Source organism: Mchenga conophoros, linkage group LG8, assembly GCF_057382185.1.
Source record: "Mchenga conophoros isolate Kocher_MC1m ecotype Shallow Benthic linkage group LG8, M_conophoros_male_GT1.1, whole genome shotgun sequence".
Taxonomy (NCBI): Eukaryota; Metazoa; Chordata; class Actinopteri; order Cichliformes; family Cichlidae; genus Mchenga; species Mchenga conophoros.
The window spans coordinates 1,955,007-1,981,652 of NC_140533.1; the positions used below are offsets into that span (position 1 = coordinate 1,955,007).

The 26,646-nt window shown below is 44.8% G+C and overlaps 1 protein-coding gene across 6 annotated transcripts in view; it reads right to left on the reverse strand.

The window, feature by feature from the left end:
• The window catches only part of jmjd1cb (jumonji domain containing 1Cb), a 125,462-nt gene that overhangs the window by 27,317 nt on the left and 71,499 nt on the right, over nt 1–26,646 (reverse strand). For 2 of the 6 annotated variants that reach the window (XM_085283577.1, XM_085283576.1), the window contains exons 3-8: nt 13,722–13,835; nt 5,241–5,346; nt 4,959–5,083; nt 4,257–4,400; nt 3,435–3,476; nt 354–624 (exon numbers count right to left, since the gene is read on the reverse strand). In XM_085283577.1, coding sequence (XP_085139703.1) covers nt 354–624; nt 3,435–3,476; nt 4,257–4,400; nt 4,959–5,083; nt 5,241–5,346; nt 13,722–13,835 — 802 coding nt within the window. The other 4 variants (XM_085283581.1, XM_085283578.1, XM_085283579.1 and 1 more) reach the window with 3 other exon arrangements.

The following is a 26,646-nucleotide window of genomic DNA, read 5'->3' on the forward strand; positions in this document are numbered from 1 at the left end:
ATCTAACGTCTGGTCCGAGTCTTACGTTAAGCTAACCTTTGCACAGCGACCAAAAATTGCTTCTTTTTTCCATAGGTTAGGTTAAGGTCATAGACTGTACATAAAAGATGGGGAAAGCCACCGTGACATCACATTCTGGTGAAGTCACTTTGTGAAAGGTGAGCATTTATGCTGTTGTGATTTCACTGAGACACAGGCATGATATTTGTTCTGTTTGACTCGATTTATTGTTCTCAATATGACATGAAACTGGGCTTTTTACCACAACCACTAACTGGAGTTTTAAGTGGCTTCCATGAAACGCCTTCACGTGTGTGCATGTTTTAGCTCTCTTGTGATGAAACCCGACTCACCTCGCCCTGCGGGCTCTTCTCTTCGGTCCTTTTCCTCCTCTGGAACGCTGCTATCTGATCCCTTCCTCCTGGAAGAACGAGAGATGCGCTGCTCTCTCTGCTCCCGCCCGCTGCCACCAGGCGAGTGGTGTAATTGGCTGGCCGGTTGCTGACTCTGCTGCGATTGGCTCAGTTGTTGGGAGGCCAGCATGCCCTGTGAGGCTTTAGAGTTGGGGCCTATTGATGTCATGATGGGGCGAGGGCTGTTAGCCTGGGCTCGTGTGTAATGACTCTGCAAGAATGAAAACAGAAATAAATAACAAATTCAATTTATGAACAGAATCTACAGAATCACAAACACAAGTCTGAGTTTACCCACCAGTACGTGCACCTCAACAACATCAGTAAAGCCTACATCAGATTCTATTGTCTGGTTTCACTGTTACGGCTGGCAGGCTGTATGCTGCACACAATCAAGCATTGGCTGACACATTTACACATGACATCAACAAACAAAAGAAGTAACTGGGCTACCATGGGTGTGAAGCAACTGTACAGATTATGAGGTAAGAAAGGAACACTGAAACAACTACTACAAACACACCGTTCTTCTATATGGTATCTATACGACAGTCAGATATGTATGACTGCTTGATATACTTCTGCAATTAATTTAAAACACGCCTGAGTTTAGCTTCAGTCAGAGGAACGTCCACAGACACGAACACTCCCTGCAACAGGCTGGAGTCATCAGGCTTTACTTTGTACTTTCTAGTTTCAGAGAATGTTCCTATTTATCACGTGGACAGGAACAAACCTCCATCTGTGCAGTGTTGAGGTTACCCGACAGGCTTTGGGTCCCAGTGACAGCACAGAAGCTTCTGGTAGACAGTAGCTATTATGCAGTTGCCTAGTTTAATATGTGAAATCATGTCAGTGAAGTTTAAACTACTTAACTTGGTGGGTGAAGATGCACAGCTAACACTATCAGTCTGCTGGGGGGTTGGTGTGAAAGAGCACAAAGTTAACATCCCCGACTGCAACTGAGGGTCACTGCCTACTGTCATTCAAATGACCCACAGCAGACAGGAAGGACAATATTGCTATGATGCCCCCACAGCAGTGATGGAAGATGACACACAGATGACTGGAGCTGTCCTTAACTTGGGTTTTATAGGCTGCAGAGTGCAGGGCAGTGAGCTGATCTCAGGCTAGAGAGAGCTCATCAGTGACAGCATCACTGCCCCAGCACATCCTGATACTGTGACTCTCGCACAGCAACAAAGACACTGTCATTCTGCTTCTTATGGTATATTAGGTAACGAGGTCCCAGAGCTGCAGAGAACATGAAGGTGCATTTGTCTGTAAAGTAGATGAAAACCTACAAACCAGTACGCTCAAATGATTGTAACCAGTATAGTAAAAGACAATGCTGCACCTGCTGATCTATTTCTGCTGAAGGTGTTCAGGGGTCTGCACGCTGATAACCCCTGTCCCTGAAAGCACACCTGCTCAATACGATTTACTGTACGCATGCAGCAGAGTACTATGCAACACAGCAGTCAGTGCAATTCACAAGATGTTTACAAGGAACTAAATTTGCTAAATGTCCAATTTGTATTTACAATAAACGAGCTGCATGTGATTATCTAGGCTTAGCTCTGCTTTGGAAAACGACATGTTTTTCATTATAGATGACAGTGATGCCGATCTGGCTACATTTGTGCTGCACGAGAACGTCACCATTTGTAAGTGAAATAAGTGAAATGAGGTCTTTAGGAGTTTTTTGTTTCCATCGCTGTGAAGGCTGACACCGAGGCCTCATTACCAGGCTGCGGCTTCACTTCCTGTTTGTGGCAGTGGGCGCTCCTTTCTCTCCCATTAGTCAGCGTTATCCATAATTCCCAGCGTCAGCAGGTCAATGAAGTTGCCTCAGAGTGAGTCATTGAACTAAGCACCTATCCACTTTTCATGACCAACATGGGCCCGTGGTTATTTCCCCGTAATCACTAGAAGCTGACAAACACTGACATTCAGCGCCGTGTGGTCGATCTTAGCCTGTTCCTGTTAGCACAACTCCTACAGACTCTGACTGACATGTTGGAGGCTGCTGTGCCAGTGTGTTTATTCACTCTGTCCCGTTGCTGACCGTGAGAGGGACACGTGCTAAAGCGGTCAAACCGTGGCTTTGATAAGGACAGAACCTACAGCCAGGCACATGATGCACAGCACATTCAGTGTCTGTGAGAGGTAGTTCTTGAATCACGTGATCTAATCCTTGGTGAAAGGCATAGCAAAAAGCAACCCCACACTGCTGCACTGACCTCTGTGGTCACACACACCGTCACAGCTGGGAGCAGCTATATTACCCGGGGTGTGGCGGAGGCTAAAGCAGCCAGTAGATGGCGCTGTGAGAAGCACTTTGGCCCGGTTACTCTTTTAATGAACATGTGAAACGTTGCAGAGCACAGATTTAGGTTTAATGCAATCTGTGTTCACAGAAAACGTTTTAAACTGAATTAATGGCCGAATATTATACGTTTCAGATGATTTAGGCAGGTCAGCTATATTCATTTAACAAACACTGTCACAGAGCTCCACGTTTTACCTTCACAGAGTTTAATTTGTCTGCTTATTCGATTACTCCACGAGCAGTCCAAAAGACCAATGGAGTAAAACTATTGATAGTTGATGTGACCGAGTGCCTGCTGAGGCAGCCAGTAGTATTTAATAAAACCTGACTTACAGAAATGAACCTATAAGACTGAGAAGACAGATCAGTCCGCTTCCACTGAAGCTGATCACTGACCGTGTTTCCAGCTTTGTCCCAGTGTGGGACGCTGGCTCCAGACTGCATCTCAGTGCAGATGTGTGGAATTAGAGCTCCACTGCAGATACTCAGCTTGTTCTTTTATAAGTACCAAATGAAAACAGTAATCGCATCACGGCGCTTCACACTGTAAGTACAACCCTGGGCCTGAGTTAGATTTAGGGGTGTGTGAAAATGTTGAGCACAGAGGACGTCTGTCAGCTTAGTTCTACTGCAGAAAGTGTAGGACTGGAGGGTTGGGAGGTGGTGTAGCAGTGGGGGTTCTGGGGTACCTGAGTGCTGCCAGTGGTCCCGCCGGGTCTCCCTCCCGCCATCTTTAAAATGTCAACGACAACAGGAAAAAATAATAAAAAGAAAAATAACAAAATGAAATGAACACAAAGAAAATGTGGGACAAGGAGAAATGTTGTTATTGACTGCGGGACTGGCTAAGAGTTCAACGTTAGCTCCTTACACCAGCTTGCTTCAAACGAGTACGTGGCAACTTGACATTACATCACCACAGTTTAATGGTCACCTGCTGACACCGCAGGCACATTACACGGAGCCGAGAGGTGAGCAGAACAACAGAGCGCCTGAGTGTCTAACCTCTTAGGCGAGGTTCATAGAAACTTTTACGTTAAAGGCAAAGTTGGCAATTTAAAGATACGGTGAACACAGAAAATAAGGAAGGACATTGGTCAAACAGCTCTGTGGAAGATTCGGAGCCACAGCCCTGTTCAGGGAATGCTGAGGATAAGGATGACGACGCGGAGCGTTCAGAGATCTGTGTTGACCAATGTCTCTGACACGGACAGATACACAGGAGGATGCAGATGATGCTGAGATTAGATGAAAAGCAGCAGCTGCTCGCTAACAGAAACAACACCAAAAGCCACGTGCTGGATGCATTCAGCTCGACAGTCATGAGTACACCAATCTTTGCTATTCTACAGCTTTGTGTGTTTCGTCTCAACTCCACACCCTCATCAACTCAATATTTTGCATACAATCCATCTTTATTCCTCATTTCTAATTTTTCACTGAGTACCTACAGCACAGGTGACAGATAGTTTATCACTGTATGTCATATTTGCTTCTGTGTCTGTACTCACGTGGGCAGCGTTGTTGTTCTGACTGGATCGCGACCTGCGCCTGGAGGTAATGCCGATGTTTTCCCCTTTCAGCAAAGAGTGAACAACGTCATCCAGAAAGGTCATCTGGACCATGGATGGATCCACGTTCTGAGGCTCTAGCACCTGAGCACACACACCAGGTTCATTCGACACTCGTATCTTGGAGAATTCAAATGATATCAAATGATGAACAGATGCAAATGTAAACAACATCATTAGAGTATTTACGTTACTCTGCATGTACAGGTCTATAGCAAGAACAGAATATCTGCAGACTGCTAACCAACCATTACAGGTATCCTTCAGCCTCAGAGTAGATACACCAAAACGGCCTCTGACCCTGAGGTGACTAAGATTCAAACACTTCTGAGACTGAGTAGATCCATCTATGGTATCAATCTGATTTCAGTGTAAATCAGTAACTGGGCGGTGTCAGATTCATGCCTGCTTTCATTGAAGGCTAACGGGAAAAGTCAAACTCCACTCCTTTTGCCTCTGTCTCTTAATAGCAGATGAAATCAGATGAAACGTCTGTAAATGATTATTATTTTAAACACGATGAAGACAGAGGGGTGTGTCTCAGGTTAAGGTCACACGTCCCATCCTTTCGATCCATTTCACACAGTGTAAAACTACTTAAATAATAACATCACAGAACTGTGTGTGAGTGCATCCACGTACCTGGTCATTCATAACGACCATGTTTCGACTGAAGAGGTCGTGATGTGTAATGATACCAGTGAACCACTGGGTGGCCGAGTCTTGTCTGTACACACGCACACGGTAGCCATTTAATGAGTAGGGACCTGCGAGCCACAGGAAACAGTTCCCACTGCAGTTATAGTCCCACTGCATGTTCCTTATACAACAACTATTACAGTAACGATGTCACTGACGTGGTGAGCTTTAGCGAAATAAGACGGCATGCTAAAATGCGACCACACAGTCCAAACAAAGACTTACCTTGCATAAAAATCTCCTGCACCTTCTGGTCTTTGAGCCAGCCTTTCACTTCTTCGTGGAGCTGAGGGTTGTCTCTTAACACTGGGCTTTGACTGTCCACCTCATCCTTAAAGACACCAACAAGTACCAGCAAATGATTAAACACGTGTTTGAGTCAAAGCCAGCTCAGAAACAACCAGACTGACACAGACGATGGTTTCTCAGCTACCGGTGCCACCGTGTTCATTTCAACTTCAAAAGCTAATAACTCTTTAGAATGTTTACATTTCTTTATTAACGTGACCACAAAAGTCCTAAATGTAAGAAAAGAAAGAGTTATGTAAGCGAAGCCCACACGTCACAGTGTGTCAGAGCCTCCGTGTCCTTCTTGCACAGGCTGCTGCTAGCTCGTGGATCTTCTGCAAAGTCTAATCTAGACGTCTCTTCCTTGATGAATGGTTCACACCCTGTGCTCAGTCCAGACTGGGATCATCATACTGTACTTGCTGGAATGTGGGTGATGAAAAGATCCAATGATCCTTCTTTCCGGTTCTGGATTTTTCCGTCTGTAATAACAGACTGATTTTGCCTCTGCTAACATCCCTGCTTCCTCTGATGGATGTGTCACTCGCACAGTATGTTGTAGGTTCAGATAAAAAGCCTGGGATAATCTTCAGACACTTTTCCTGCTTAATTCAGTTCATATCTACAGAATAAAGGTTTTCACATCACACTTCTTTTCTAATGCATTACATTTCAGTGTTTTATGATGTTTTCATGCGTGTTCACACAGCAGTCGTGTCAACAAAAACGTGCCTTTTTGATCGTCTACATGAGCTTTAGCACGATGTACAGCAGCATTGTTGTTTAATGACTGAACATGAGGCTGTTAAAGGATTAAATACTAACTAATGCAGTCTCCTCCCTCAGTCCAGACTTCTGGGAAGGGTAGCAGTGCTTGTTTATTTGTGCAAAGGCCTGTCTTGGTAAAAGCTAAAGCAGAAACATGATAGAGCTAGCACGGGGAGCTGAACTCTGTGGGTGAAGTCAGCAGTAGTAACTACAATGACAGAAACTTGCACAGGAAAAAGGGTTTTAACGACCTTATTTTGGGGCACGGATACAAGCTCTTTGTTGTTGTTTTGTGCATTCAGTTTATTTATATCCCGATGACCGCTGAAACTATTTATATAAAGCTGCAAACTGCTCGTCAAAGGTGGCTTTGAAGCAGATGGCAGTTACTTGCACACGTGTCATCCTTTGGTTGTCTCGGTAATCCTGTAAAAGCAGGTCATGTGTCAGCCATCGTATCCTGCCCTGGCGCTCGCAGTCACCGCACACCTCCAAGGTGAGAAAAGTCGGGACCATCTCGCATCGCCGCTGGTTATTTTTCTCTTCGTCACTTGAAGTCATCAAACATCATCAGAGCAAATCCCGCCCAGTGTGGACGCAGCATCTAAAGCGCCAGCATTACCACCATGGCTGAGACATCAGCGGATTCTCACCGCAGTGACTGAAAACATCTAAAAATCCAACTCCTGTCAAAATCTGATGATGTTTATAAAAAACCCAGATTCAGTCTGAAACTAGAAACCAGGAAAAAATGAAGTGTTTTTGAAAGACGTGATATTATGTTTCATACAGCTGTGAAGCTCTACTGTCAGTGGCACCGAGCCACAACCAAGTGAAACAAATACCAGAAAGATTCACACACACATATCCCTACATGACACCTTGTTGGAGTAGTTTCTTAGATCTAGTGTACTGGTTATTTATTTTTAAATTATTTGCTGGCTTTATTTACAGACACAGTGAAGAGTGACAGGACAGCAGAGTGAGAGAGGGGAAGGGCGGCCAAGGGCTGCAGCTCGCCGCTCTTCACCATCATACGGCCGCCCGCTCATCCCTCTGAGCCGACTCATGTATTAATGTACACTTTGTACCACAAAGTGTTAGTTTTTACTCTTCTGTGACCTCGTTTTGATTTCACAGTATAAGGCCCTCACTCTGCACACTACTACGTGCTCTTTTATTCTTTATCCCTTCGCTGTAACACATTCAAAGTATCAATAATTACGTTTTTCTATAACAACAGATTTTCTGCTGTGACAGTAAAAAGGTAACAGGTATAAGACAGAGACATCACAGACACAAAGGGATGCTAAAAGACGACGAGTAACCAAACCACAGACACCACACCGTCTCACAGCTCCGTGCAGCTCAGTCAGGAGCTCGTGTAGTAACGATCCATTCTGAGATGTTCCAGAATAAAACGGATTACTGGTGTTTCAATCAAATAAGACGAGTTGCTCCTTATCCTGGTGACGGGCCGAGACAGCTCAGAGCTGCTCTGATCTCTGAGCGTTTTCTCATATATGAGATCATCTATAATCTTCTCTATTGTTAATTACTGTTTACAAAACTGTGAGATAAGAACTGGGTGTGAGCACCCGTCCGTGTACGTCTCCTCACAGATAAAGAGTGGCAGGAGTCAAAAAGACACAGAGGCAGGAAGTGAGGCCGCTTTCATTTCACCTTCTCTGTCATCTCCTTCCCCTCCCTCTCTGATCCTGCTGCAGTGCTCTACTTTCAAAACCTTTTTTAACTCCAAATTAAACCAGTGTAGCCTAAAAATAGCCCAGTGGAAAGCAGCGTGTCTCATATTCTAGAGTTTGTCCTTCTGATGACTAATGACCTCTGTTAATAGACTCCTCTAACTCGTAATCCATCCCAGTGAGCGCACACACTATTCTCTGTGTGTGAACAGCGGGGCTATGATGTTGCCTGGTTTGTTAGTCAGTATGAAGCTTCAAACCTGCAGTAATGTCAGTTTGAAACGATGTTCTGAAACTAACTCGAGTCCAGCAACAATTTGACTCCTTTTTCTGACGGCAGTCAAAACTGAATGAGTGATGTAAGCTGGCAAAGACGAGCAGACTTCCAAAGCTTTTGTTTTGTCAGATCTGAGTGCTGACTCTATACACGTGGTTTTACGGCGCTCTTACATACGTTGCATCATAGTCTCCCACACAAGTCTCAGTCAGACACAGCAGGTGACTGTGCAACAGCACAGAGCAGCTTTTGTATTAGGAACACTGCAGGGCATAAAGCCAGAAACTTGCTCTGAGGCTGTCAGCTGAACACTATTAAAATGGGTGTGTCAGCTGCTTGCTGCCTTCCTCCCCCAACAGTCACATTCATGGAGGAAAACAAAGAAAACTTCTTAATTTTAAACACACAGAAGTGATCCTGCAATGTGAACAATACTGAACGTCCCCTCATGACACCATCAACGGGTCGGGCTGGCAGCAGCTTCCATGAAACCCAATACTTGGTACTTTGTGGTTTCCAGCCACATCTCCATTGGATGTTCCTGCTGAGCTCCTAAACCCCATATCCCCTTCATCAGACTCGACTTTTCAAAGTGAATTTACACTTAACAGAAGGAAACTGTGTTTGGTCGGCTCTATTATTAACAGATGAATCTGTATTTGGTGCTCTAGTAATAAATTGGGGCAGCGGGACAGCATCTGTTCTGTGGTTTATATGACTCGGCTGTTTTGATACTGGACTGATAAGCATGCTATGTGGTTAGCAGTTGCCTCCTAAGCTTGCTCCTGTCCACTGTGTTTGTGCTGTTGAAGCATTTTAGGAGCATTTAATGATCACATGAAGTAAAGTTCTACTCTGCTGTACGTGAGAGTAACAGAGAGCATCTCTGCAGAAAGGTGGAGCGACAGATCTGAAACACAGTGTGTGCATCGTTTGGTCAGATTGGTGAGTCAGCACGAACAGTTTTATTATCTGGCTGCTGCTCTTCAGCTTCAGACCACAATTTTCTAGTAACACACACACACACACACACACACACACACACACACACACACACACACACTGAGCAGCAGCCTGGGTTGGCCCACTAAACACTGACTTCATTGTAGCGTTTATGCCAAACAGATTGCAGTCCCCGCCCCCTCCCACTCTCTTCTTCCTGTCCAACTCCAAAAAGAAAGAAATAAAACTCTCTGAGGCTGCAGCGCACAGAGAGTGAGAGACACACGACTGTTTTTACTAAAGAACGGGGAGCTCTGTGTGAACATGAGTGATTTAAGAATAGAGGAATTTGCATTGTGTGTGTGTGTGTGTGTGTGTTACAACTCCTCTGCAGTCAGCACTGCCCCCTCCAACCTGACACTCCTTCCTGTTTCAGTCACCACTCATGTGGCAGACTGTGTAGTGTCAGTGTGTATATTGTAGTCATGTGGTTTATCATGAAGTGTGTATTCATTTGACTTCCTTTCAATATTATTTATACAGCACCAGATCACAATGAGTTGTCCCAAAGCATTTAATATTGAAAGGTAAAGACCTCTATACTGATACAGAGAGGCCCCAACAACCAAGCAGCCCCCTACGATCTGCTGCCACCAGCTGAGGGTGAGGGGAGGTCACCTGGTGATTCTAAATCGTCCACAGGTGTGGATGTGGGTGCTCGTCTCTCTCCCCTGTGAGCAGATCTGTCCACAGAGCACCCCCGCCTCTCGCCCTATGGTAGCTGGGACAAACTCCAGCCCCCGCGAGCCTGATAAAGATAAGTGGAAGAGCATGGATGGATTTGCATGCCTAATTTTGATATACTGTATTTGCACATTCAGTGGCCGTGTTGTTTACTCTAACAATCACGCTACATCATGCATAAAAGTTGTACAGTGTGTGAAAATCTATAAAACAAATCACGGCAGCAGCTGATTCAACTTCTGTGTGACTGCAAACACAATACATGTTGCTTTTTTTGACTTGGGTTAAATATGAACTTCTGCCCAAGGTGTGAGTCAGTCACGTGCAAACATGTCAATCAGAGGACAGACTGCACACGCAGCTTATGGTCATGTTCAGGTTTGGCAGTGTTACATCCAGCAGACAGACCTCCCTGCGCTCCACAGCCAGCGTCCCTCCATGGCTGCTGTATCCAACATAATTATGAATGACTCATTTTTCATTAGCACATTTAATTTGGTTACAATGTGTACAAAATGTGCTCAAAATCAACAAATCTGACGTTCTTAGTAAAGAAATCCTCTTGATGAAAATCATCACTCGCATAAAGGCAGCAGGGAGGTCTGAGTTTCCACGCTGCTCTCAGTCGCTGTGAGCAGGTTAGGACAGGACAGCCAGAAGGCTCATTTCAAATCAACATTCCTGCTTTAATGAGCCTTCTGGCCACAACAGAAATGGGACCAGTATGGTTGGAGCGTAGAGTAAAGCAGGAACGACGTGGCCATTTTCATTTCCGCTCAATAAAGAAAAGGCACCAGCACTCAGCGGCACACATATCAAAAGTAACAAAGTACTATGATTGTTCATCATTTTTATTAAGGCTGTTTCAGTTTCATCTCATTTTTATAGGCTGCTTCTTCTTTCCAGCTACAGCCTTCAGGCGTTGCCACAGCAGATCATTCACCTCCATCTCACCCTGTCCTCCGTATCCTCCTCTGTCACCACATCCATGAAATCTGCCCAGTAGCTCCACATTCATCACACTTTGTCCAGTATTTCCACCATCCCTGCTTTGCACATGCCCAAACCGTCTCAGCCTGAACTGCTGCTCCGATGGACTCGTTTCTAATGCTGCTCACTCCCAATGAACATCTGAGCATCCTCAGCCTCCTGTCTTGGTGTAAGAGCCTCATCGGCACCTGCTTCTCTCTCTCTAACTCCGTCTTGCTTCTAATGACTTTGATTTCTCTTCTCTGCCGTCTGCAAACATCATACTCCGCACACACTCCTGCATGACCTCATCTGAGGGGCTCGAAGCAGATGCTGGTGTAATCCAGCAGCTGCACACTTCACCACTGTGTCGCTATCCCCGTGGATGCCCTGCACCATCCTCACATACTTCTCTTCTCCTGACGTCCTCATGCAGCACCACATTTACTCTCCTGGCACCATCATAGTCTCTCTAACTCCACGAGACAAAGTGCAGTTCCTTCTCTAAACGTCTTCATAAACACTCGCAAAGCTAACAGCACACCTGCAGTGCTGCCCCGTGAGCATCACATCAGCGCGTCCCTCTGTAGTTACTACAGTGCTGCACATCACCTTTGCTCTTTAAAACCAGTAACAGTACACTTCTTCAGGCATCCTCTCACTCATTATGTTTCCATCTGTATCCCTGATCTCTGCCCAGCCAGCTGATACAGGTCCCACTGTGTTTCTCTGGTATCCAGCCTCGCCTATAACTCACTATAAACCATTCCCACCTCTCTATATGCCATACTAGTCTCCCAGTACTCCTGTCTACTGTCTACATCTCCCTGACTTTTCTTTACTCATTCTAAACCGCGGCTCTTGCTCTGTAGGCTCCAGAGGAAGAAGTTAGTAATGAGATCAAACACCTTCCTGGCAGCTCCCCTCAGCAGTACTTTATCAGTCATGTGGTGACTCGTCCCTACCACTCATCGCCCAGCTCAAATCTTCCCCTCACCAACATTCTTTCTTCGTTAGTTTCCACCATGTAATCCAAGCCTTTTGTCTTAGTTCTTGATTTCCAAACTCATCCTACAAACTAGCCCCTGACCACTCCCCCGGCAGCTACTGCCACCTCACAGTCCCTCTTTCAAATTGCAGCTTCTGAAAATCATGCAGTCCACCTGTGTGTACGTTCATCCACTTTTGCACGTCACTCTATACTGACCACAGCCTTTTCACAACATCCACTGCCCTCCTTATCGACCCAACACCATCTAATCAACCTCTGTTCAGGGGCGGCTGTAGCCCTGGAGGTAGAGCGGGACCATCTACCCACTGAAAGGTAAGTCTGCATGCCCAATGTTCTTAGGCAGGGTATTAAGACCAACCTGCTCTCTAATGGGTCCATCAGAGGGAGACTGTTATGATAGCAGTCTCCCTCTGTCAGTGTAATCATAGAAAGCACTTTAAACAAGTGCTTGAATGGATGGATGAATGAGGCACGTAAAGAGAGAAGTCTGTTTACTTCCTGTGCCTACGCGTCCAATGAGCTGCAGCCACCGATTTCTACTCACGACCACGTTATCCAACTTACCCCAGAATGTCTTTTTCTTCTGACACCCAGCCTATGAGGAATACATCCTGACATTCAGCCTTAGATTCATGATCGTAGCTGACGCTCTTCACCTGCACACACTACAACCCGATCAGCGGATCAGTGGATCAGTCCTCCGCTCATCCAGTCCAGGGCCTACTCAGTGTTTCTTCCTATCTAATAGTTTGAATGCACCTTCACTACCTGCTATTCAGTTGTATATCCAACCCATCATAATCGCTGAAGGACACATTTCTTCATTAAACAGACAAACTGTGGATTTTAAACTGTTGGTCAAACAAAACAAGGTGTTACTGATGTGCACTGTATAGCTTTCATCATCCAAGGCTCCTGCCTGGGTGCTGCAAACACAGTGACCCACTGTTGGCCTACAATAGATGGATATCAGACATATATCAGCCTCACTTGACCACTTCTATCTGCAGTGTGGGTTTGTGTGCTAATGTAACAGCAGACCACTCAAAGCTCGCTGTCAGCGCCGAGTTCCTGTCAAGTGTTTCTGCAGACAAACAGACAACATGAACTAGCATCAAAAACATTTATGACGTAATGCTGTTCAACCTGCAGGTGTACAGGTGACATGCTCACTATTCCCAGGAGCTCTGTATGTTTTACTACTAACTAACAAGTCTGTGTTACTCTGTGTTAAAGGGCCACCCTGTCTCCCTCCACTCTTCCTGACAGAAATCTCTTGCAGGACAAAATTTCAGGAGATGAACAAGCGTCACGAACGTGCCCATCTGTGCCACCGCGCACCTGGCAGGCTGACCACCAGAAACACTCTCCGTCTGTTTTCTCTTATTTGATGATGACGGATCGGTGCAGACACTCACATTATTTTAAAGGGTTAAAGTCCTGTGTGTGTCCACGCGTGCCTGGACACGTATGTGTTTGTCATATGTGGAGATGAGACATGAAAGTCTAGAGAGTGAATAGAAATCAAATAATAACTGTAATGCATGATTGCATCAGCAGGAAATTCCTTCCACTGCTTATCAAGCTGTTTCCTGCTACTATGACCACGGTCGATTTCATCACCGTCTATGGCACCACTCTAAGTGCAGTGACGTAGTAGAAACTACAATGAAGACGCTAAATTCTGCTTTTAGGTTAGTAGGGCCAAGTGCAGTGACTCATGCAACAAGATCCTGAAATACGTCTGATAAATTTGTTTAGTATCATGAATAAGCGTGATCACAGCGAGAGGCAGGAATGCTGAACAAGTGGCATGAAACAAAAATTCATCTCAAGGATTTTTTTTTACCTGACTTTCAGACATTTTAATGAAAGTATGCGCGTAAAAGCAAATATCTGGAAATAGAAAAGCACAGCTGCTGGTGTAGTCTTTTCAATCTCTGCGTAATCGAAACAGCAAACACCAACACTGAGATGAAAAAAGCCCGTCCAGCTGTGAATACCTGGTACGGATGGTAGGCTGAGTGGTCTGACAGGAAGTCCAGCTGCCGGTCCAATAAGAATTCCACTGCTGCCACTGAAGACAACAGGCGCTCCCCCACCACCGGCTTAAATGTCTGTAAAGAAAACACATCACCGTCAGCAGCTGCAGTTTTATGGTGGAGCTCGTTTCTGCGAGCAATCGTTCAGATGTCACCAGAGTATATTTAGATCTCAGTGTTTCATGGAAATATTCAATTCTACAATACATTTCAGGTACGATTCATTTGGAGCTGCAGCTAATGGGACGAAATCAGATGTCAGAAATGTAGGAAGAGGAAACGGGGAGAACGAGAGACAAATAACAGAGCTATGGAAAAGATTAGGGAGGAAAAGCACGAGCGGAGACATGATGAAGAGAGACAGAGACGCAGAGCAGGGCATGAAGAGGAGCTCCAGAGTGATGAATAAATTAATGAGCAGAGGAAGGCTGACAGTTGAAAGGCAGCACACTCCACTTTGATGTTCCCGCTTTTACACAAAGACACGCACACGCTCTCTGACAATGTCAGCCTATGGCTCAGCTGCCCATGCTGCGCAGAGAGCGGCTGCATCCCGTTAAATAGAAATATATACGTTTATATTTCAGCGCCTGACGTCAGTCGACCAGTCACAAAACTAAATGGAAACATGAAAGAACGAGGGTCACGGCAGTGGACGAGTGCATGTTTGTGCTGCTGTGGGTTCATGGTTACATAACGAGGCCAGTCTGGTGGAGAGATTAGAGGTGAAAACCATGGCTACTGTGAAGCTCTGCTCCCAAACACCCACCCACAGGAGGCAGAAGCACATCGTGTGTGTGTGTGCAACTCTATTTCTGTCCATGCAGATCATATTTCCAGCATTTACGAGCAGAATGCAATTGCTAGCATTGTATGTATTTAAGAGGGTTAGGGTTACAAATGTCACAAGTGTCCAGGATGTCATACATCATCAGCATTTCTGGCCAGCAGGGTCTATCCAGGGTTCTTCTGGACCCTGGTGATGCAGGTCTACCCAGGTCCAACAAGCAGATCTGCCGTTTCTAGTCTTGCTTGTTTTTTCTGCGACTCTGCTGGATTTAAAGATCATCTCCAGCTGATCTTAGAAAGAAGAACTCAGTAGCAGAAAACACGTCATCTGTATCTCAAATTCACAATCTTCCCTTTTTATGGGAAGCACTGAATTATTATTTAACAAAACCAATGGTCAACACATGAGTCAGGACATTTTATAAAGGTACAGGAAATGATTTGCAACATACTAGTTTCTAAAAACCAAGACTGCCCAGCGTGCACCGTCAGGTTGTTTAAAGGACGCAGCAGGAGGTTAAACCTTTCACACTTATGTTTCATTATCACCACAAATGTCTTCAGAAACATCCACAGCTATGTGCATGTCCTCTCAGACCCCTCTCTTTGGTCTCTGTCCTTTGCCCCACTGCTTCAGTATCTGTCTGTGGACGCCTCCATGACTGCATCATTTAGCAACAGCAGAGGAAATGCAAAGGTTATATGCAATTCACAGGTGCAAGGCTGATGAGTCACGGCACTCTCAACAGCTTATTGTGAAAGAAAATTTCACAACGTCGCTTGTGCCAGCGTAGCTCAGCGGGTAAGCAGCAACCACAGAGCAGTGTCCTGGGTTCGAGTCTGTCTTCCTCGTCACTATGTAATTAAGGCAAATGCCAAAAAAACGATATTTAATTTTTCCATTTCACGTTGATTCAAGACGAATTTCAAAACTGGCCGAACAGTTCAGAAAGCTCGGCCATCGAAAATGAACATCGAGCCCAAATTCAGGTCTCAAAACGTGCGTCAGTCTTGTGTTCAGGTGAGTGTTTACCCACTGAGTCACTTCCACACACACAGAACCCATGGAAAGGTTTTATAAACAGATACTGGAGCTGTCCTACACATCAGAAGTTATGCTTGGTCCATTTTTATAAATAACACTGGAATCACAAACTTCACCAAATTATATTTGAAATAACATTTTTGACTTGCATCAATCAGAAAAAACAAAAACAAGAAGCAAAGATCAAATGATTTTTTCTACATTCCACTTCACCACGATGGGTTTGGCTCGTAAAACAAATGCAGGTGCTCTCTAAGCTGAAACTCAGGGCCTGGTGTTCATGCATTTAGTCCAGGTCATGGAGAAAAAACACTTTGTTCTCCTAAAGACAACAATTAATGCTAAAATGAGTTTATTTAAAAATGAACAAATGCTTGAGTCATAAAAACGTGACGAGATTATGTTTTTAAATCATCAGTGGTAAATCACTGAGACTGCTGGATTAAAGAGTGGAACTTTTTAAATAAACCTTGATCGCCTCCCTCTGAAAGGACTTCAGCTCCTCCATCTTCTTAAAGACACTGCACACTGATTCAAGACAGGCACACACACACACACACACACACACACACACACACACACACACACACACACACACACACACTGAGGTCCTTGTATTTAGAGATAAAAATACAATGAAAACTCTCGGGGAACCAGAACATCTCGGGAGAACAGACACGGCACAGCGGCATGCTGGGAAAGCAGATCAGTCCCCGTGAGCACAAAGACATCTCTGCTGCTGTGTGTCTATAATTGACAGAAGTTCAATAGATTGTAAAGGAGAATGAAGAGGAGATTATGAGCTCATGCCTCGCTAAGAAACCTCAAGAGGTTACCACACGCGAGCTTCAAGGAAGCCGCTGCCTCATCAAAGACAGAGCGAGAACGAGCATCAGAAAAAGATTGCGTCAAATTGAAACACACATGAGCAGTTTCCTCTCGACTCTCCGTATCAATAAGATGTCCAGTGAACCATCAGAGCGCCCTGACTGCTCAGCCAGGGCCCAGAACGCCACCTACACGTGCAAACATCCCTCACTCTGTGAATTGTGCTGCTAGGAGACACTGACAGATGTGCATTCAAACATTTGGTGTTTAGTGAGTCTCATTAAAGTTGTTTGTGTTGCTGTTTTTAGCACGCTTCCACTGAAGGGTCAGTGTTTCAGGGATCAAGGCAGGAGTTGAATCCACAGTAAGTAATGACCCACAGCATCCACATAAATGCACTCAGAGTGTTGGTCTGTGTACAGCGGGCACATTATGTCTGTGCTATAGAACACTGCTAACTGTACGAGTGCTGAATAAACAAACTTATATGATCACTTACAGATCTCATCTGCTTGGATCACGTGACACATGCATGCATACTAAAGTGTTTTTACCAGCTGGAAACGTCCAGCTGGGAGCTCTTGGGAACACTTGGGAAGTGCAGGGTTTTTACAGCTGAGATATTGTGTATCATAGCAACTAAAGTAAGGGCCCTCAGTGACTGCGAGTTACCCGATGAACCCATGAAGAGTGAGACGTCCTTTAACCATCACTTTGTAAATGAATTCAGATAGTGGACCAGGTGATATCTGCAGGTGACTACACCAGGTGACGATACTGTGCATGGACAGTATCGTTTGATAATTTCACAAACTATACTGTCGCTGTCAACAATTATTCTAAATGTCATCATATAACTCAAAAGCAGCGTAGTGCAAAGCTGGGTTTGCACCAGTACTGTCCCTCAGTGATCCCACATTACTGTGGCAAAGCCTGAACTACAGAGCTGCATGTCTGCTGCATCAGACTGCTGCTGTTTCCTCTTGATAATAATAATCAGTAGGTTCTCTTCAGGTTAGGCAAGGTGGTTGGCCAATCAAGCACAGTCTCATGGTCAGCCAATCACTGGTAGTAGTTGTGGCACTTTGACCAGCTCGTCAGCAGAGGAATGCTCTAAACGTTCCTGGCAGATGGCTGTGCTGTCTTTGACTTTGATAAGACATAATGGACCAATCAGCATCAACGAAGCGCATGATACAGCATCTACAATCATCACAGACTGGAAACTGTACACTGCACAGCGCTCCCTCGTTTATCACGCGAGTTACGGTCTAAAAATAACCCACGATCATCAGCAAAGTCAGCTTTATTTTCTACAATTATTATAAAGTTTTAAGGCTGTAAAACCTCACTACACACTTTATACACTCAGACAGGCGTGAACATCTTCACACATTTGTCTCTTGTTTAAACTCTCTCAGAGTTCAAACATTCGTGGAAAAATAAGTCCAGTATTATATTATAATCTAAAACATACAGTAACTTCTAGGGCTGGGCCATATCATACCAGTAATACCAGTATAATGTTGGGCAATGATAAGAAAATGAGATATCGCAATAGAATATGGGTAAAACGCGCATGCGCAGTGCCTTTGTTTTCATACGCACATGGCGGAAAAAGCATGGCGGCGACGCAGAACGAGAAGAGCGAAAGCGGATCGTTGAATGAAACGATGAACCAGAGCTGGTTTGTAAAAATGCTGCAGCTTCACTGGTGTGGAACTGGTGTAGCTTTCGTCCGTCAGATACACAACAAAGCACTTTTTTTGGTAGCGTGTGCTAGCGGGCCGTCGTTATTACCGAAACGATTTTATGTACACGGCGCTCAAAAAGCCGTCAGATGTTTCAGTGCGACTCTGCTAAGCTACGAAGCCGCACCGCTTGATGGATTGTCGGAGCATTACAGCTGTCGTAGGCGGAGCCTCGCGGAGTGATACGTGCTGTGCTTCAGCATAATGTTACCGTATTGTGTGTGTATAACCTCTTAAGTTTTGTGGATGTTATACATGTTATGCTGAGGATATGTCGGCCAGTTTCCACTGGAAATGCCTTTTGGTTAAACTGGAATTTGCATTTGCACTGTTACATTTTTATATAACTTTAATGCACATAAACAGCTGCTTGTTTAAGTGACAATACATTGATTTTTTTTTTTTGCACTAATAAAGTTGTGGAGTTGTAAAGTATTTTGTTTCACGTAAATTATATCGTCAGTTATATCGTTATCGCAACTTTTAAATATATATCGCAATAAATATTTTTGGCCATATTGCCCTGCCCTAGTAACTTCTACCTTCCTTTAGCATCTTGCTCTGCCTTTGGGTGCTACCACAGGAGCCTTTGATGGTGCAAAACGTTTCATCGACGTTGTTGTGTTTGTTGGGGAGAAAACGTACAAACATACAGTGCAGCAGAGTCACACTGCTGGGATCGAAGATTTATGTAAATTTGACAAGCTGAACGCACTCTGTGCTGTACAGGAGACACAGCACGAGACTGATTGACTATGGTCTACAGCCAATCGGGACGCAGAACACAATGTGCTGTAATAAAACAAAAAAAACCTGCAAAATCGACAAAAATAATCCGCAAAAGAGCAAAGCTGCGAAAGGTGAACCGTGTTATAGCGAGGGGCTGCTGTACTTCAAAGAATCTTCCTCCACTGGGGACAATACGGCACAACTGTGCTCTACACAACCACACAAACAACACTCTGCAACACAGACATGATCCTACCTGAAACATGAAATGACCTTTAAATCCAAATGAGGCTCAACTGTAAGTGAAAACCTCTCTTAGTATCAGAGATTTATTCTTCCATGGCGTTGAAAGCAAACGAGCAGCTCAGCTCTCCGAATAACAACGTCGTCTGTAGGTTCTCTACACGAACACAAGAGCGTGTTGGGCACTTTTCATGTTTGCGATGTCTAAAAACGCAGAAGATTTATAAGATTTGTGAATCTGATCTTGGTGCAGTGCTGCGCTGACGAGCGGTGCTGTCTAAGTGGGTCACACACACAACGGTTTCTACTCCAGAAATCCACAGGCTGTGTTCAAAGCTACTCATTACTTTGATGGTAGATGACTGGAGTCATCAAACCAAACTGCTGTCGTACATAGTAATGAACCGTTTGCCTCGGCTGCTGGAGGTCGAGGCCTGTGTGTCAATCAGGCCCGTAACAATGACACGACTTTGACACTCATTACATGTGCCCTGCAATTTGATACAAGGACGACATATGCAATATTGCAGAATCTCACAGCATCTAATAAACTGTAGAATTTATTATATAAAATTATTTGTATAATAGTTTCTAATAAACTCCTTTCATGCTTTGGCTGGATTTCACCTTTAGCTTCAATATCCACAGCTCTTTAAGCTGCCTCATCATTACTGTCTTACATCCACAGCGATATGCTAATCTGATTCTCTGGTAGTTTTGGAGAAGCAAACAGGATCAGCTGGTCCTGGATCAGCTGGTCCTGGATCAGCCGGTCCTGGATCAGCCGGTCCTGGATCAGGGAGCTGCCTACATGCTCCCGGTTTGTCTCACGGGTTAAGTTCTCACTTCTTCCAACTGCGATTTCTGTCCGAGTTCACAAAAAACCAGATGAATTTGCTGCTAAACACATTTTAGTAAGAGTAGTTCCCACTGAGTATCCCATGTGATTATGGATCACACGCGTCGTGTACAGGAACATCTGTGTTAATACAGCCTTTTATATTTGTTCATTACAGCTTAATGGCAGCTTCTGCTCCACAGCAGTCGTTACACATGTAGGACGGGCAAAGTACGTGACATTTTTTGGAGCAGGTACAAGCGGAGGCAGAAAAAGCAGCTCTCCAACACTCAAACACCCCAGAAGACAACACCTAGGACGGAGCAGCATTCCCAGAATAGAAGCTGTGGGTAGTTTCCACAGTTCACAGCCAGTATGTGTTACTCAAATGCGTTACTTCATCAATCAAACTCAGGCCTGCTTCAAAATGTAAACCACAACAGTTCTTCCGAAACAGCAGAGGATATAAAAGTGTAACATTACCTCTGTCCTCCGTGTCCAAACTAACACTGAGAGGCGATGGCTTTGGAGAAAAACTAGCTCTGATCCAGCAACCGGGGCAGAGACAGGAAGAAAGAAAAGGATGACGAAGTGAAAAAGAACGGGCGAGGAAGAGCAACAGAGTGCGGTTTCCTCCTGTGGTAAGAAGAGACAGATGGCCAAGAGGGAGAGAGCAGAGCGGAGGACTAGCTACACAGCCGACATTTTAACTGCTGCTGACGCAAGGAGGGAGAGAGATGAGAGGGAGGGAGGGAGGGAGGGAGGGAGAGAGAGAGGCAGGGCCGGCTGACACACACTTCCTCTCTCGCTCTCTCTGTGTGACGCAGGACCGTCCTATTTCCTCACAGCGCTCTTTGACTGAGCGTCTTTCACTTTCTCCCCTCGCCTTTCAGATTGTTCCCTCGCCACTGACCCGCCTCACTTCTGCTCCTCCACTTCCTTCCCCTTCAGCTCCGTTCAACACAAGTTTACTGACAATCGTGTGTTTACAAAATGACAACATAGCAGGAAGGAGACAATACTACGAGTGCCATTACTCCTGCTATTATTAGCAACTCCATTCAGTATTATTAGCAGGCGGCTACATTCACCAGATGCTGGCAAAATGTTGCCCAGCATCAAGTCGCTGTAGCAGGTCTAACGTGTAGGAAAGTGCCTGGTGGTGCTCAGAGGAGACAGCAGCAACGACCCTGTTACCTTCCCTCCCTCAGGGCTGCTTAATATTTGAGCTCATAATTTATTTCTCACATACACATTAGGCAAAACGACAGCTGCCAAATGTGCCACTGATCTACAGTATTCATGTAGACCAACCAGCATTTAGAAAATGGGCTTTTTTGGCCTTCCTGCCTGTGTACACAGCCAGGTGATTTAAACAAGATGTGACTGTACGAGTTTACTTGAACTCTTTAATGATTACAGTGTTTCTTACATTTTAAATGACTCCATTTCTCCTTATATACACAAGACTAAATCAATAAAATACAGTTATCCAGTGTTCAATGATGAAACTACAACAGACGATCTACCAGCAGAGGCAGCAGCCAGCCTCATTCGTCCCTCTGTGCTGAGAAACCTGATTGGAGTGTTTGAAAAGCCTCATTTAGTCAAAGTAAGCAATCAGCTGTTCAGTGACGATCGCTTCTAAAACCCTGGAGAGAAAGTGATGTTTAGAAATGGGACCACAATTATCCAAAGAATGAGGGTCAAAGAGGTTGCTTTTATTAAATAGGTTGCATGACTGCACTATTTAAAACAAAACAAGGACAGAATAGAGGAAACACTACCTTTCTGCAGGAGGAGCGATTAACTCTATGAAAATGTCCCTAAACTTTATCAACTCAGATAGTCAGTTATCTCAGTGTCTATGGAGCAAAAAACAACCACTGATAAGGAAAGAAACCCTGCAGCTACCTCAGACAATCAGTGGCCAGTCCCTTCCAAACTTTCTACACCATTACTGGGCAGCAAATATTCGGCCATTGCTTTACTGGATGAATGGAGCCAGATGCGGTTGGGTGGCTCAACTAAACAAACTTGTCTTGCAGCTCTACAGGTTATTCATTCATTTCTAATCTGGAATCAATTCAAAAGAGCCTTTAATCTTCCTGAGCTGTGGCTTGCTGCTCCAATAAGGAAAGCCCACCTGTTTACACCGTCAGTTAGACACAGAGCATTGACGGCTGGCTGGAGTCAATGGGAGATACCGGCTTTGCTTCCTTTGCAGAGTCGTCTCAAAGGTTTCAGGTATTTTTAAGATATTTGCAGATTAGATGTTTAGTCTCATCTAATCCTGGATGTTAACCTTCACCTTCTCCAATGGACATGAAGTCCATCATTTAAAGGATCAGACTTGAAAAGAAAATGGACTTGGAACAGATCCTGGGTGAAACGTGTTTAATGAATCCAGGTTGACTTTCTTAGAGGGCCTTAAACACAGATGGGAGGCGAACTGGGACAAACAATACCAGAGACAACCTGGCTACAGGGTTTAAAGATCATCTCCACCTCATCAGTGTCTCTTAGGCACAATATCGCACAGCGTCTCCACTGGTCTAAGGACAAACTGTGGACCCCAGCTCCATCCACAAAGTGTCCAAAGTTACATGGAGTTCAATCTTTGAGACCCACCAACCCCTCTGACTTCACTGCTTGGTCTGATTCCCTCTGATCCACCTCTGAATACGCGTGAATCGAACACGACTGCGTCCTCCTCTTTGCTGGCCAGAAGACCGATTCTGACCAGGTGGGAGGACCCTCGACCCCCAACATTTGGGAAGCGGATTAGAGACGTGATGAGACGATTAGGTTCACCATCAGAGGCTGTGCTGGAAAATCCCAGGTTCCTGGCAGCCATTCATCAGTTATGTTGAGAATATGTGATATGGTTTCATGATTATGTTGTGTTTGATGTGTAGAGCCCACTGCCTGACAGTGATCTGTGCACACCCTGAGTATATATCAGTGTTTGGGGAGGGAAGCGGTGGGAGCAACGCTGCACGTTTACCTGCGTATGTTTATGTGTTTAACTGCTGGAAAAACAATAAAAAGAGCTGGATGAAAAAGAAGCTGAGTGCCCCGATGCTGAACCCACCCACAGCATCACGCTTTTATCAGCTGACCACAAACCAGATTTAGTAATCTGTCCATTGCTGCTCAGCAGGTTAATCCTCTACCACTGTAACAGCACACACTGGTCCAGGTACTGGTCCATCTAACACACACTCACAGAGACACAGACACACATATTAAATCTTGTACAACAACCAACCAAGTGTAGTTGTACTTTCTATTTCTCAGCTTTACTAAACATGTGTGGTGCGGTTATCGCTCATCAAAGTGAGTGGACTGAACTGCTTCAGCAGAAGGAGACAAACGTTTCATCTGCAGCCTGCACTGCATAAAGGTAAGCTCTAATTACACATGCACACACAGACCCACAGGAGGCAGGAGATTACACTAGCCCTGCTCCATCTGCTCAGGGAGAGGAGGGGCTTTTTATTGACCCAATTTCAACCAAAATTGCATCTGACGCGGCTGACTGGTTCTTCTCCAGGCTGGCTAACAAGCCTACAAGCAAGGCACGAGGCCCCGACTGTTTCAGGTCTGTGCATGCAGCCGCACAAATACACACATGCTGAGTGGAAGGACAGACAACCTATGAAGGCAGGCAGAGCTAGAGAGTCAGCTTTCAAAGGAGAGAGCTGCACCACACACACACACACACACACACACACACACACACACACACACACACACACACACACACACACACACTCCTTTGTTCTCATGTCATGATGAACAGAGCCAGTACAGTTGCCAGATAACAAGAATGCCTGCTGATACTCATTTGTGTGTGTGTGTGTGTGTGTGTGTGTGTGTGTGTGTGTGTGTGTGTGTGTGTGTGTGTGTGTGTGTGTGTGTGTGTGTTTTGCAGAGTGGGCAACTGTTGCTAGGTAACATAGCATGACTTGAGCAGTCTGTAGCCAGGAAGGAGTCGAGTGAAACAAAGATCTAACACACACACGTTCATTCATTTTAGACAACCTCTCATATCAGACGCTGTCCTTTCTTTGTTCTTTGTCTAAAAACGGTGGTAAAATAAAACGCGTCAAAACAACTATTGTCTTTATTCTTTCAGTGATATGGGAATGTTTAAGTGAGTGTTTTGATAGAGATATGGTGACTTTGCAGTGTTAGTGATGGAGAAAAGAAGCTTAAAGCCAAGAAAAACTAGACAAAATATCTTCAACAGACTCATGAAACATGCAACACGTAGACATCAGTGCAACATGTACGATTCAAAACATTTGACCAACATTACAATTAAAAAAATGAGACTCAGACTCAGACAGCATTTCTCTATTCGTATTTCCTTAAACTTCATTCTTCATGAAGATGGTTCATCTGAAGGGCTCACACGGAAACAGGCTTCAAAAGTAAAGCTCCAGTGTCGTGAACCACACACTAATAACCAACGACTTCAGAGCGCACTTTATAAATGTGCCTCCAGGTTTCTGTCATAAATCACAACAAGATCAGTCCGTTTGGCAAACCATGTAAACAATGTTTCAACACAAACTCACTACTTCTACCTCATGCTTCATGACCTCCATCTCATTATTTCACCACTACTACCATGCTGTGCAAAACGTCTTAAGCATTTACGTCTTTGTATTTGGCTATAGAAATGTGAGAAACTGTTAGTTATCAAAGTATGTGTCTTATAAGTAGCCTTCAGAAAAATTACATCCATCTATCTCTCTATATAGACACACACACACACACACGTTCACCTTCCTTACCCCACCAACCAGTAAACTCTCCCCTCCCTCTTGTATCATGTGGCCAATAGATTTCACTAGATCTTTGAAGGCAGTCTGCAGTGAGGCTCTTTAATGAGTTCACACAGTGCTCCTGGTAGATACAGAGATGATGTAATAGCTGGATCAGAGATGCAACAGAGGGTTTAATGTGAACACAGAGAGGCTGAGCAGACAGACGTACAGCCCAGGACAACTAAGACTCTGAAGAACATCAGTCCCTGTCTCACCCTTTAAACACTGGTCTGTCTCTTTCAGTGATGCTGTCTTGCTCCCGGCTGGATCTCTCTGTGGTGTCAGATGTGTTTTCGTGTCAGAGCTGGAGGAGCTCACAGCAGAACTGTACCAAATAAATCAAAACATGTCACAGCTGGATGACGGAGCTAATAACTGCTTTTTAAAAGCTAAAATGTAACCACGTATGCCAACGAACACAAAAAATAGTTCAGCTGAAAGCCTTTATGTGCATGTGTGTTTTGTTCAAGATGGCTGATATCAGGTGCGTGTGTGCCAAGAGGCCATGTAACAGGATTGCTTCATTATTTCCTCTGCTGTTGTGTAACGCTGGCATTTTGCTTCAGTAACAGGGTCGTGTCAGTGGAGGAGTGTGGTGGGCAGGGGGTGGAGGGTGCAGTGTGTCACTGTGGAGAAGCCAGAACAGTACAACCCTCTGTGGATGAACACAGCCGCCACGAGCTGTGTGTGTGTACTGATGGACTTTCCTACTACAGTACTGCAGAAACTTCATCTGATTTCTCTCAAACTGTGTTTAAATATTGCACCAATTTTTTAAATCTTCTGTATAATGTCTTTAAAGTGTCTCCTCTTCCACAATGTGCCAGTCCAATCACGTTTCCCTGTTTCTAACTCTGTTAACACAACACAAACTACTTTCACGATCAGGCTTCAAACTTTCCTTTTTGCTAAAGCATATAGTTAGGCCTGGACCAGGTGACCCTGAATCCTCCCTTAGTTATGCTGCAATAGACGTAGGCTGCCGGGGATTCCCATGATGCATTGAGTTTTACCTTTCCAGTCACCTTTCTCACTCACTATGTATTAACAGACCTCTCTGCATTGAATCATATCTGTTATTAACCTCTGTGTCTCTTCCACAGCATGTCTTTATCCTGTCTTCCTTCTCTCACCCCAACCAGTCACAGCAGATGGCCCCGCCCCTCCCTGAGCCTGGTTCTGCCGGAGGTTTCTTCCTGTTAAAAGGAAGTTTTTCCTTCCCACTGTCGCCAAAGTGCTGCTCATAGGATTGTTGGGTTTTTCTCTGTATCTATGAAGCGCCTTGAGGCGACTTTTGTCGTGATTTGGCGCTATATAAATAAAATTGAATTGAATTGAATAACTGAGGCCAAATGCAGCTTCTGAACAGCTTCAGTCACACTGAGTGAAGCTGCGCTGGTGCTGCGAGTGCTCAGGTAGAGCAGAAACGTGCTGAATAGGAACCAGTCGATTTACCACTTAACTTATTCAAAGACAATCAACACCTTCTACTACACCAGTTTAAGAGTGGGACACTGGAAGTGTGCACAACATGTCTAAGATGTCCTCATCAAACACTGTGGACGCCACAAACTCCGTCTGTGATGTAAATGCACAGATCCTGGCCCAGTCCTCCGGGACGGTGCTGTGAAACTGACACAGGTGTTTTTCATCACAGTGGACTATCCCCACCTGCCTTAGGACATCCACGACAGTGCCAACTCCCAACATCCTGGTGTAAACTGTCTCAGGGACTACAGACCCTGAGAGGCTGAACTACAAGTTCAGTCGACACACTCTGAAAGCATACACACTGAAAACCAACAACATAACAAATCCATGCAAT